At 38.1% G+C, this 13189-nt stretch overlaps 1 protein-coding gene across 5 annotated transcripts; it reads left to right on the top strand.

Annotated features, from left to right (window-relative positions):
• Nucleotides 1–334: 334 nt before the first annotated feature.
• LOC129785833 (zinc finger protein 184) lies at nt 335–12889 on the top strand. Of its 5 annotated transcripts, none has more exons than XM_055820473.1 (8): nt 335–466; nt 1139–1331; nt 1464–1631; nt 2616–3051; nt 3116–3458; nt 3527–3938; nt 4007–4106; nt 11741–12889. In XM_055820473.1, exons 2-8 carry the CDS (start codon nt 1167–1169, stop codon nt 11890–11892), a joined length of 1776 nt encoding a protein of 591 aa, XP_055676448.1. In that variant the 5' UTR covers nt 335–466; nt 1139–1166; the 3' UTR covers nt 11893–12889. The 5 variants fall into 5 exon arrangements, with proteins under 5 accessions (XP_055676448.1, XP_055676444.1, XP_055676445.1 ...); XM_055820469.1 differs by having other exon boundaries at nt 1139–1367; XM_055820470.1 differs by lacking the exon at nt 335–466 and adding an exon at nt 601–968 and having other exon boundaries at nt 1139–1367.
• Nucleotides 12890–13189: the final 300 nt, after the last annotated feature.

Below are 13189 nucleotides of genomic sequence, written 5' to 3'. Positions count from 1 at the left end.
GAATCGTATTGAGATGGCACACAAAAAAGTAACTGAAAAATTAGCTTTGAAGGTCCATATGGGACACAAACAACCTTTCAATGGATGCTCTTTATGGGATCATGGCATGCTGCAAAATACTCCTGTTTCTCTGGTTTATTTTTATTTATTCCCTAATTTTCCTGTTTTCGCGCCAATTTGCAAATATGCTCTGTGGATAAATCATAAAAAGAGCATTGAAAGTGTGTAGATTTTGGTGCTTTTCTGTGCTTTTGCATTTTTCATTAGGGTGTCCCAAATGTTGCAAAGTGAGATGTGAAGAAATTCCATGGAAATCGCAGGAAGTTGTGTATGGGGGAATTCACGGACACCCTAATACTTTGCGTTGGCTTCACATATAAAATTTTGGTTGCTCTAACTCTCTCTCTCGCGAGCGAGACAAAAAATTATTTATAAGTGCGAAATTTGAGTGCGAATTGGGAAAAAGGTACGTGGAAAAGTGCACACGGCCCGTGAAATAGGTGCATGTGCATCGAAATGGGGTGAAAAAGTGGCTGAAAGGGCTTTTCCGTGGGCGTCCACTGCCGACGCTCCTGTTGTTCGCTATTGAGAGAACAGTGCAATGGCCGACCGCTGCCACTTTTCTTTCTATAAATTCTACCTTCTCTTCGCATGGCGTCATCCTTGTCTTTCGTGCATTATTTCGCCTCAGATTAAGTGTGTTTCGGCCCAAAGAAAAGCTATTTCCTACATTTTATTGTGATATTTTCTCAGCTCTCCTTCTCTTTCGAGATTTGTCACTCGCATCGAGCAACACAAAAAAGCGCTCACGTTTCTCATTTTAGACAGCAAATATTAATTTTATTGGGCCCGAGTGGACACGCGTCTTCCCACTTTGCCAGGGCGATTTTGTCCAATTAGAAAATTCTCTGGCCCGCGCGACTGCACCCGAACATGGTGATTTGAGGCGAAGTTCCCGTATGCACGGGGTGCGTCGGGGTGCTTTACAGCGACGCAATATTATTATGTATATGACGTGACCCCACACAAAAAGCCCCCACCCCAGAAAACGTTGCACACACTGCAGCTGCTTGCTGTTGTGGGTGGGAAAGGATGGAAGATGAAGTTTATTTACATGAAATTATTCTCATTCCCGCAGCTCCTGGTAACCTCCACTTCCTCGGGTTATGGAGGATTTGACCAAAACCATCATGTTTACGACCAACACAATTCAGAATACAACCCCCACCACCATCCAATACCAGGCTGCTGATCCCAATCTCAAGCAGCCGAAGATTGAGGGACAGAAAACGACGCAGCAACAAGAATTCCCAACATTCTGTTACACCAATGTAAATATGATCCAAAAATTAACACCTACATCTCAGGTACTCTATGCCAATTCCGTAGATGAATTTCCTCCGACCACACCTGAAGGGAAAACCTTAATTTTTCTTTCTTTCCTTTGCATGTGGAAACACTAGGCGCACGCTAGTACGGTGAATCTGGCTCAACTGTCCGAGGACAACAAAGCATGCTACATTGCGCAACCCTTTGGCTACAATTATGCTCTTGTCAATCAATTTGCCCAAAATGGTATCACGGGCATTACTGTTGATGGTCGTCAGTTGGTCGTCAATAAACCCATCACGGTAAGAAATTGTAATCTGTGCTCGAATGTCTAGCTGCAGTTCAGCCTAAAACTGTATGCGTAGCATTGGCTCTTCCAACAGGGATACCTTACTCCTGTTGGAGACTATTTACTTTGATTAGGAAAAGGATTATTTTGGAAAATTATCGATGATGCCTTAATATAAAATTTTCTACAATTTAGAAAAAAAATCTAGAAAATGTACTGAAATTTCAAGATTTCAAGCGAATTTCAATGGTTTCTTGGTCGCTGAATAAGGTCCCGAAGACTATATTCTGTTAGATATAAACCTTAACAATCAATGGGACGTTTTCGACCCATAGCTCGATTTTGAAAATGCCTAATTCTGGATAGTTAATTTTTATTTATTGAGCTAAAACCAATGCAGGACGATGCCTTTATGGTCCCTGGATATTTTGAGAACACAAAAAACATCTCCAAGGACTCACAAGATCAGGAAGAATGAAAAGCCAAAAATTAAAAAATCGGAGTTTTGGCCAAAAATGTCTTATTTGAGCTTAAAGAAACTTCCAAAAATTATTTTCACGTCATTCCCTCCACTGGTTACGGTCCTTAAGGGGTTAAGACTATTACAGGACTTCGAGGAACCTTTAAAATTGTCTCTGAAGGACCCTATATTGAATTAAAAGAATCATTAAATTTTGTTTCATTTTATTCTTTAAAACGAATACAAAAGCTTGGATTTCGGCCATCCTATTCCTCGTATTTTAATTTAAATTGTTAACTGAAGTAAATCAATAGATTTCTAGGAAACTAATCATTCGTATTGTTTTGCTGGTACTCAACCTCATTTACCATGCTGTTCTTTGATATTAAATGAAATATCTAAAGTTGCTGAAGAGACTTATTTTACTCCTTCTGTTTGAAAGACATTTTTAAATAAATTTAAATAAATAAATTTTAAAATAATTAAAAAAAATGTTAAAAAAAAGAAAATAATTTACAAATTATTTTTAAAATTTAGAATACGGTATCAAACATCAGCTTTAAATGCGATGTATGTGGAGTGATGTTTGCTCATCTGACGCATCTCAATCAGCACAAGAGGATCCACAATCAAGACGGTTCGGACAACACCAATGATGCGATAACGGTGGTTGCTCAAGCCCAAAATTTGGTGCAGGCGCAGAATTTGGTGACTGAGAGTGGACAAACACTCGGACAAATACAAATTGTTGCCACTGAGGCCCTTGAGCCTGCCACATCCCAAGCCATACAGCACGTGAATGTGTCGTCAGCTGGTGAAGTGACCATTGCTAAGCCAATCAATGTGGAAAAGGGACAGAAATGCATCACATGCGGCGGAACAATTATCCAGAATCCAAAGAGGAAGGGACCCAAGCTCATTCGCTGCGAGAATTGCATAAACAACGATAATCCCACACACATTGTACCACGACGTGAGTTTTAAATGACCTCACAAATGTTTTTTTTTTAATTTTAATCTGAATTTTTTTTTTGCAGCAACCCAAATCTTCGTGGCGCCCGATGGGGATGTAAAGTTTGAAATGACGGACATTTCGACATCACAGCAGGAATCGATGGAATCTCTCGGTGGCCAAACAGTTATCCCCGTTGCGACGACATCCACGGTGCAGAGTCAGCAGCACATTCAGCAGCAATCGCAACAGCAGCAGCAACATCAGCACCAGCATCAGCATCAGCACCAACAGGCGCAGCAACCAAAACACGCAGTTGGGCATCATCCAGTTAAGAAGCGCAACACCGCTGCAGTAACAAAGTGCCACAAGTGCAATGGATCTGGATTAATTTACATTGGTGGACAAAAGAGGCAGCAGCAGCAAGAGTAAGTACTTAGCACCCCATTGTGTAGCACTGACAACATAGCTAAACAATTCTTTTGTTTTGTTTTAGAAATGAAAAACCCTTCCATTGTAACATCTGCGGCGGAACATTTTCGCGATATTCCAGTTTATGGTCACACCGGAAGTTACACAGTGGCGAAAAGAACTACAAATGCACTGTGTGTGGATTAGCTTTTGCCAAGGCTGTCTACTTAAAGAATCACTCCAGGATACATACGGGTGAAAAGCCATATCGATGTAATACGTGTGGAATGCAATTCTCTCAGTCGCCCCACCTGAAGAATCACGAACGCACCCATAGCGGTGAAAAGCCATATGTTTGCGAGGTGTGTGATAAAGGATTTGCACGACATGCCACATTGTGGAATCACCGAAGGATCCATACGGGTGAGAAGCCCTACAAATGCGAAATTTGCGGATCAGCCTTCAGCCAGGCAGCTCATTTGAAAAATCATGCCAAGGTATGTTTTTTAATTTGTTTTTTTATTAAGACTTTATTTAATAAATCTAATTTTTTTTTTCATTGTAGGTTCATTCTGGTGAAAAACCATTCAAATGCGACATCTGTTCTGCCGCTTTTGCTGATAGATTTGCCCTAAAGAGACACCGTAACATTCATGAGAAATATGGTGAGTTGAATTTTTTTTTAAAAAGTATTTTTGTTCCTTCTCAATGCAAATTTTATTAACATCTTTGTTAATGACGTAGAGAAAATATGAATTTTTAATTTGTTTATTGCCATTGATCATTGAAATGAGGGAATGATAATTAGAACCAGTTAAAACCAACAAAATCAATATATATATATTGATTTTTTAAGCGAATCATCCGAAGATTTCCAAAGATTTGAATATTTGACTTAACAATAAACATCTTTTGCTAAAAACCGAACAACTCAAAACCGAAAATATCCAAAAACGTATTTAGGACTTTATGGTTTGAATTTGGTCTTCTCTTTTTTGGGTACAATTTACTACATTTTGTTTGTTTGTTTGTTTGTTTGTTTAATGTTTATTCACATTCCATTCAGATTTTTACACACTATACAATTTTTCTACAAATTCAATTTAATTTAATTAAACCACATTAATTCACTATTTTTAAGTTTAAAGCGTGGATTCTGATACAAATCTTTTCTTTTCTTTCCTTACATTTCGTCAGTTATAAGATTTTTGGTATTCTGGGAAAAATCTTATTAGATTTTAACATTTTATTTCTTTCTTTAAACGGGTTTCTAAAAGAAAATTACTATTCTAGGGCTCTTAAAAATTCTGTCTGTCTGTTTTCTGGCACAATTGATTCTTTATTTTTCTTTTATAGAACAATAACAGCAACGATTAAAAACTTCATCTGTCAAAATCTTACAACGAACTTTTAAGTTGTTAGAAAAGAAAAGAAAATATTTTTATCAGAATCTACCCCTAAATTTAGTCATTTCTTTAGGCTTTAATGATTTTAGCTGTGTTTCTTTCAGACACAGCTTTTGTGTACCGAGCAAAATCGAAAGTCGTCAGATCGGGCTCAAACTTGGGATGAGCACGAATTAGGGTCCCCACATTCCAAAAAACGTATGCGCCAAAAAAATTTTTTTTCCGGCCGGCCGTCCGTCCGTCCGGCCGTCCGGCCGGATCATAAACTTAAATTGCAAGAGAACGGTGATAGATAGAGACTTGCGGTAAACGGCAAAGTTTAAATATCGACCTGAAGAAATCCGATTATGAGGTCAAATCCATCCCCCCACCCCCCCGTCCGCCATTTTGAATAACCTCAAAATTTTGTTTTCGCTATATCTCAGCCGCTATTACAGCTAGAGGTCTGAAATTTTGATATGTTGTAGGGGCCATCAATACCTTTCCAACGATACCTCATTTTCGAAAATCGGTCGAGCCGTTTAGTCAATATGGCCGCCACAATTTTTCATCGAAAATCGACCATAACTCGAAAACGGCTTGACCGATTTTGATCAACCCGGGGTCAAATGAAAGATCTCAACAAACCCTACAACTCTCTACAACATCAGAAGTTTCAAAAGTGACCGCTAGGGGGCCAAAAATTAAAAACAAAATTTTCGATGAGTTTTCGATGAATATCTCGAAAACGCCATTATCGATTTGCTTCATTTTTTGATATGTTATAGTTAACCATATTATCTAGCTCCATGCCAAAAATGAAGAAAATCTATGTCTCCGTTCTCGAGATATAGCCTTCCAAAGTTGGCATGTCATATCTCGGGTTCTACAAGTCCGATCTTGATCAACTCAAGTGCAAATGAAAGGTTTCGTGAAGCCCTACAAATGTCTGGAACATTGCAAGTTCGAGAAATGACCGCGAGAGGCGCTAAAGTCAAAATCAAAATTTTCGAAAATTTCGAACTCGAATATTTCGAAAATGCCATTATCGATTTACTTCATATTTTAATATGTTATAGTTGAGGTTAAGACCTTTCCAACGATAGCTCAAACTCGAAAATCTATGGAGCCGTTCCCGAGATATGGCATTTTAAAAATTTCTTAGGGGATGACTTTTCAACTTTTCCCGATTTTGCATGTATTTAAACAAATTCGCGTTCTAGTTAGCTCTCACAAAATTGGTACACTGAAAGAAACACAGCTCTCGTAAGCTTGGTCAGCTTACCAGTACATTTTTTAAAGTTTTGTTCCTCAATCTTTGTTGTTTTGGGGCTTGTGGTAATTAAAACTACTTACGTTTTCTTAACTTCTCTTCTATTTTAATATATTTCACTCTGCTTCTCTACACTTGTCTTTACACTTCCAGTTCTATCGGCCAAGTGCCGCTCTAGTCCAGCTGTACCGCTTACCCTTCGCTCTCGCTCCCACACCTCTCCTTTTCTTCACGACGCTTCCTTGCCCTGGTGACTACTCCACCCTGGAACTCAGTTGTCCTCTTACGAGGTCGAGATGGTCCCGGTTGAGGATTATGAACTTTCCCAGGAGTAACATCTGCATCATCTGCATCTTTCTGCACTTTCTTGAGATGAGATACATTTCTCTCATATTGTACTCCGTCCGAATCCTCAATCACCACCGATGCTCCTGTCTTCCGTTTAACAATGTATTCTGTTGGACCAAACGGGGTTTGTAGCTTATTCCCAGGGAGCAAATTCTTCATTAATACCTTGTCCCCAACTACTATGTCTGACACCATTGCTCGTCTCTTCTCATCCTCACACGCTTTCCCCTTCTCTTTCAACAATTGATCACGATCCCTGTAGTCTGAAACAGGAGGAGCTGTTGCAATATCTCCCAAAGAGGGAATTTTGCTCCTTATAGTTTTACCGTAAAGAAGCTCGGTTGGGGTCTTCCCCGTAGTACTGTGCGGAGTCGTGTAGTACATAACCAGATAGTCATGTAAATCCCTCTTCCAGTTTCGGTCGAGACTATGGCTGATCCTTATCCTTTTCAACAAGGACCTATTCTGCCTCTCCACCTCACCATTTTGCTGAGGCCAATAGGGAATGGTGTGATTGAGGACAATTCCCTTGATCTTGCAATATTCATGAAATTCAGCGCTTACAAACTGTTTAGCGTTATCCAACGTGATTGTGCGGGGATAGCCGAGCCTGGTGAATATTTTGTCAAGCCGAGCTACTGTATCTTTGGCGGTGATTCGGGGCATAATCTCGATTTCCTTGTACCTGCTGTAGTAATCTACTACAACGAGAATATGTTCCCCCGACGGTAGAGGCCCCAGAAAATCTATTGCCAAATCTATCCACGGTCCTTCTGGCAACTTCTTCCTCTGCATTGGTTCTGGGTGGCTTGGCACTTCAATCAAACGACATCCTTCACACTTCTTGACAATCTTGATGATTTCTGCATCCATGGAGGGCCACCACACTCTTTCTCGGAGGCGTTTCTTCATTGATGTTTCTCCAGGGTGCCCTTCATGTGCCAGCTCCATCATCCTTGTCCTCAAACATTTAGGAACTACAAATTTAGTTCCCCTCACCAATATCTCCCCTATCATTCCAAACTCTTGTCTGAAAGCTTGATATGGCTTCACCATATCACTCGTCCACTTTTCGGTCTCCAAAGCTTCCTTAACAGCTTGAATTTCGGGATCATTTTTGGATGCTTCAACCATCTCAGCGACATCAACTGCTGCAGACTCTAGTATAGGTAAAACCATACAAACTGTTTCAGCCTCGAATTCCGTACTTCCATTCATAACCGAAAGTCGTGAGAGTGGATCTGCAATATTGGTAGAACCCTTTTTGTAGATCACCTTGAAATGGAACGACTGAAGCCTGAGCAACCATCTCTCAATCCTTGCACATGTCTTAGAGGTGGGCTTGAAAATCAATTCCAGTGGCTTATGATCAGTGACAAGTTCAAATTTTCTTCCAATGAGGTATGTGTAGAATTTTTCCACTGACCAAACGAGAGCTAGAGCCTCCTTCTCCGTTTGGCAGTACTTGCATTCAGTTTTGGAGAGACATTTACTCGCATAAGCAATGATTAGTGGTTTATCATCAGTGTCATCCTCGAATTGCAACAGAACGGCTCCCAACCCCACTGGAGATGCATCAGCTACCAAACGAGTGCGGCGATTATCATTAAAGAAACTCAATATCTGTGCATTACCAATCATGTTCTTCAGCTTATCAAATGCTTCCTGATGGATTTCCTTCCAAATAAAGGGGTCACTGCTGCACATCAATTGTCTGAGAGGAAATGTGGCCGTTGCACAATCAGGAAGAAATCTACTAACGTACGTTATCAATCCGAGGAAACTGCGAACTTCTTCCTTTGTTTCCGGTGACCTAAACTTTTGTACTGCTTCCACCTTAGATTCCATCGGTCTGATGCCTTTCTCAGAAAGCACGTGTCCCAAAAACTGAATTTGAGAAACACGAAATATGCATTTCGATTGATTCAAGAGTACATCATTCTCTTTCAAAGTAGCCAATACTTTATTCAACGCCCTGTCATGATCCTCCAGAGAAACCCCGAAAACAATTATATCATCGATATAATTCATAGCATTGTGGCACCCGCACAAAATTTGCTCCATTACCTTCTGGAAAATTTCAGGGGCACAAGAAATTCCGAACATCAGTCGCTTATACCGAAACATTCCTTTGTGGGTTATAAAAGTCGTTATATGGCGAGAGCTTTCGTCCAATTCAATTTGATGAAAGGCGTTTTTGATGTCCAGGCGTGAAAAAATTTTCGCTGACTCCAATCGTGGCAAGAAGTCTTCCAACACGGGCATCAAGTGATTTTCACGCTTAATCGCTTTGTTTGCTTGTCGCATGTCCACACAGAGGCGGATATCTCCATTATCCTTTGAGATCACCACAATTGGTGAAACCCAAGCGCTGTGTTCATTCACCGGCTCTATGATATCAGATCTTTCCAATTCCTCCAATTTTTCTTCAACTTTCTTCAAAAGTGCGATTGGAGGGCGACGAGCATGTTGAGTGACTGGTTGAACTGAATCATCAATTGGAATCACAAGTTTAATCCCTTTCATCTTAGGAAAAGGGGTGATTCTCTTCTCTTCCATTTGTCCGATGAAATGATCCTGAGTGCTGGGTAATCCCAAAACCAACACCCCCAACAACTTTGCTGTGTATCTCCCAAGCAAACAAAGTGAACCCCCTTTGATCACATAGAAAGTTGCGGTTTTCAACAACTTATCATTTCCCTCAGCAATAGCTATCTCAGCCTTAAAAACCTTCAAAATCTGCAGTGGATCATTCTGCGCATATGCTCTCAAAATAGATCGAGCTCCCCCTTCAACTTCCTGAATAACCGCATCATTGTTCTTCATATACGTCCACGTTGCTTCATCAATAATATTTTGTGAAGACCCTGAGTCAATCAACATCTCAACGAGAACTCCTCCAACTCGACACCAAATACGCTCATCACCATCTCCAATATTGTAGATAAAACTCTCCAGTGGTTTTGCCTCACTGTCCGTCGCAACAGCATTTACCTTGCTTTTCTTTTCGGGAGGGGTGGTAGTCACCTGTGAATCATTGGATCGCTTCACCCCACGCTGCTGTTGTTGGCATTTTACGGCAAAATGACCACGCATCTTACACTTGAGGCAGGTTTTATCCTTCGCCGGACATTTGGGATCCCGAGCATAATGTCCTTTTCTACCACATCGGAAGCATTCCACATTAGTCATGGGTTTTGGATTATCAGGTTTGGCTTGTATCTGATTCACCTCAGTATTCAACTCAATCTTTGTGGCTGGTTGACCCATCTCCTTTGCCTGAGCCTTGATCATTTGAAAAATATTCACTTGATTGATCATGTTACCAACTGTCGGATTTTTCTTCTCCAGCAATTTTTCTCGCAGCTCTATAGAAGCTAATTGAATCACCTTGTCCATAATTGCTGTGTCTCTTGCCTCTTGCTCCGTTCTCCCAAATTGGCATTTCGAGGCATGCTGCTGGACACGCAGGACGAATTTTTCAAATGGCTCATCAACCTCAGGCTTCAATGCCCAAAAATCAAATCTTTCATAAGATTCATGGCGCTTGGGAGCAAAATATGCGTCCAACTTCTCAAGTGCAACCTTGTATGGATCAACTACTTCATCCTCATCTTCACCCACATCTTCTTCTACATCCGCCCCCGGGATGCTGTAAAAAACATCTTGCAATTCCAACCCTCCTTGAGACAAAAGCAGAGACTTCAGATTTGTTTTATTTGTTTCTTTAGAAATATTCGCAATGTGCAAAAATCCTCTCTTCCATTGTAGCCATTTCCGTCTACCCTCACTCGCCGATAGGGTAGCACATTTGAATGGTGGCAGGTTGTAAAACCTCTCCATTCTCACAATCAGGTATCGTTTCTCTCCGTATCTATAAGAAATCCGAGACATTTCTCTCAATTCAACACAACTCTCTTTCTCATCATGACGCTATCAATCAATTCACATGCAAAATATTAAACAAAATATTATGCCACATAAAATCTTCAAATTCAAATCATCAGTCTTATCCAGGTTATTTTTATTTATTCAACAAAAGAAAAAGAGAAAAAAAAACCCTCCTACAATACCATCGATATTGTAGCGCATAAAATCAAATCCAGGTCTAACCGACCCTCCTACAATAGCTTTCCTATTGTAGCGCAATTTTCTAATAATTTTCTTTCCAGGTCTCAAAGACCATCCTACAATAGCTTTTCTATTGTAGAGCAAAATCAAATCATTTTCATCAACATATTCCAAATTAATTCTCATATAAAACAAATCAGATAAATCCCATGGTTTATCACAATTTAAATTGCAATGCAATTCGCTTTATCGCTTTATCAAATCTTCTTTGTTTCATCAAAACCAGTTTCAACAAAATTCTCTCAGATGAAAAGAGAGCGAAAAAAACTTTTATCTCAAATTAAATTCTCTCTGAGATATAACATATTACAACATCAATCTAAAGACACTCTCCTATGCTGACAGTACCGTTATTCAATTTTTATATGATAATTATGAGCTTCACTTTTTATTAATAATAGATCTCAAAAAAACAGCGATAATGGGACATATAAGAGCAAGAAAAAAAACCGTATGATCAGCAGCCATATTGGAATTGTACTCAATGCAAAATTTCAAATTTTCTCTTAATGAAAAAAACTCATTTTCCATGCACTTTTCCTTTTTCCACGAGGGTGATTAATCCTCGTCGCCATTTGTGGTAATTAAAACTACTTACGTTTTCTTAACTTCTCTTCTATTTTAATATATTTCACTCTGCTTCTCTACACTTGTCTTTACACTTCCAGTTCTATCGGCCAAGTGCCGCTCTAGTCCAGCTGTACCGCTTACCCTTCGCTCTCGCTCCCACAGGGCTAAAAACCAAATATTTATCGGCTTGAATTTAGTCTTTTTTGGGTTGAATTTAGAACTCTTCGGCTTGAATTTACTACTTTTCGCGTTGATTTAGGTCTTTTTATGCTTGAATTTAACATTTTTAGAATTAGACTAATATTTGAATTTCCTTTGCGAATCATCCGAAAATTCTAATAATAATTTCGTTCAGATAAACTCCCCTTGAACAAAATGCATTGAAAATAAGCTATCAGTTTTGTAGTAATAATAGTTGATTAAGAATTGAAGGTAAAGTAATTTGTTCTTCAAGCTTTAAAAACAAAAAAAAGATTAATTAGGATAATTTGTCTTTCCTGGAACGGTTAGCGTTTAATCGTTAAAATGAATCCTTAAAATTTTTGTCAAAGTTTGTTTTAATTAATTGAAATAAATTCTTTTAATTTTTAAGGACAAACCGCACCGAGACAACCATCAAATTCCGGGCAAAATTCACAGCAGCAGAATACTCCGAATCTGCAGGTGATTCAGAAGGAGGAACTCCCAGAAATGGATGATGACGATGGAAAGATTCACAATGAAGTAATAATTTCTGGTTTATAAGCTACACAGCAGCAACAACAACATCATGAAATCCACGTGAGGAATCGTGGGCAACAATACCAATTAATTTTTATGGAGGATATTCCGTTGTTGGACAAAAGTTGATGAAGAGATGTGAAGAAGTGACGATTAGATAAGTTTGAAAAGAAAACATGAAGAAAAAAGGATGATTATGAATACAACATACCTACACATTTATTGGTATGATGAAGGATGAAAAAAAAGTAAAAGAAAAAAAAAGATAAATTTAACTAAATGTAAGAAATTTTAGGCACTAGAAAGTTGGATTAAATCTATTTCTGTATATAGATATTTCCCTATGAGTTGTTCAATTTATTTTTCTCTCCAAAAAATTAAGATAAAAAATGTTTCATGCTAAAGCAAAATCATCTCCGAGAAACATATTTTATTTTGATGAATGGTACCACTAACTTTATTAGATTACAATTTTACTTTTAATGAAAAAATATATAAATTACGATAGCGATAAAAGGAAATATATTAAAGATGAATTAGTAAGACACTAAAATAATAAATATACATACATTTAAATGTAATGCAAGAAAAAAAATGTAGAACAAGTCAATATTCACAAATTTTTAATCCCCAAAACTAATTTACAAAACACAAACTTCTTATTAAATATTTATTTATTTTATTCCTATTTTTCATCCGTGTTGTTCACTTTCAAGCCTTTCAAGGATAATTTTGAGAATTCTTTTTTTTTTAAGTAAAGTGAACTACAACAAATGGAAGATGATTTTTTGGCTGAATTTTTGGAATAATGTTGATTTATTAATGTAAAATGATAAACAAGAATCCTATATTGTTGTTACACGATTTAGGTAGAAAAGTAAAAAAGAAATAAATTCCTTTTTCTTTCTTTTATTTTCTTCAGTCAGGAACCATTTTATCGTAAATTTAGAATGAGAAATACATACACTTACATTATTCTGTACTAATTATTATAATTAAAATAAAGTAAATATGAAATAAATTGTCTTTTTTATTCATTCTCTTTTGCGGAAGTATGTTAACCCGTTTGGGTCATTGCATTGATAGATTTTCTTCGTGTAGTAAAATATTTCTGTAGATAAATCAATATTGCAATCAATGCAGAAAAGAGTTTACCTGCTTCTTTTATCGATCACACCTTATTTATTCAAGGAACAATGAAATTAGAAAATGAACAAGAATCGCCAAGGACCAGCTAGGAAAAGCCAGCAAAAATTTGCCCAAAAATATAAATTATGACGTCACTATTGCTGTTTTTTAATTAATAAAAATAATTAATTAT

This window comes from Lutzomyia longipalpis, chromosome 1 (assembly GCF_024334085.1).
Source record: "Lutzomyia longipalpis isolate SR_M1_2022 chromosome 1, ASM2433408v1".
NCBI classification, from domain to species: Eukaryota; Metazoa; Arthropoda; class Insecta; order Diptera; family Psychodidae; genus Lutzomyia; species Lutzomyia longipalpis.
The sequence above is the reverse complement of the archived record's forward strand: the minus strand, read 5'-3'. Positions and strand labels throughout refer to the sequence as shown.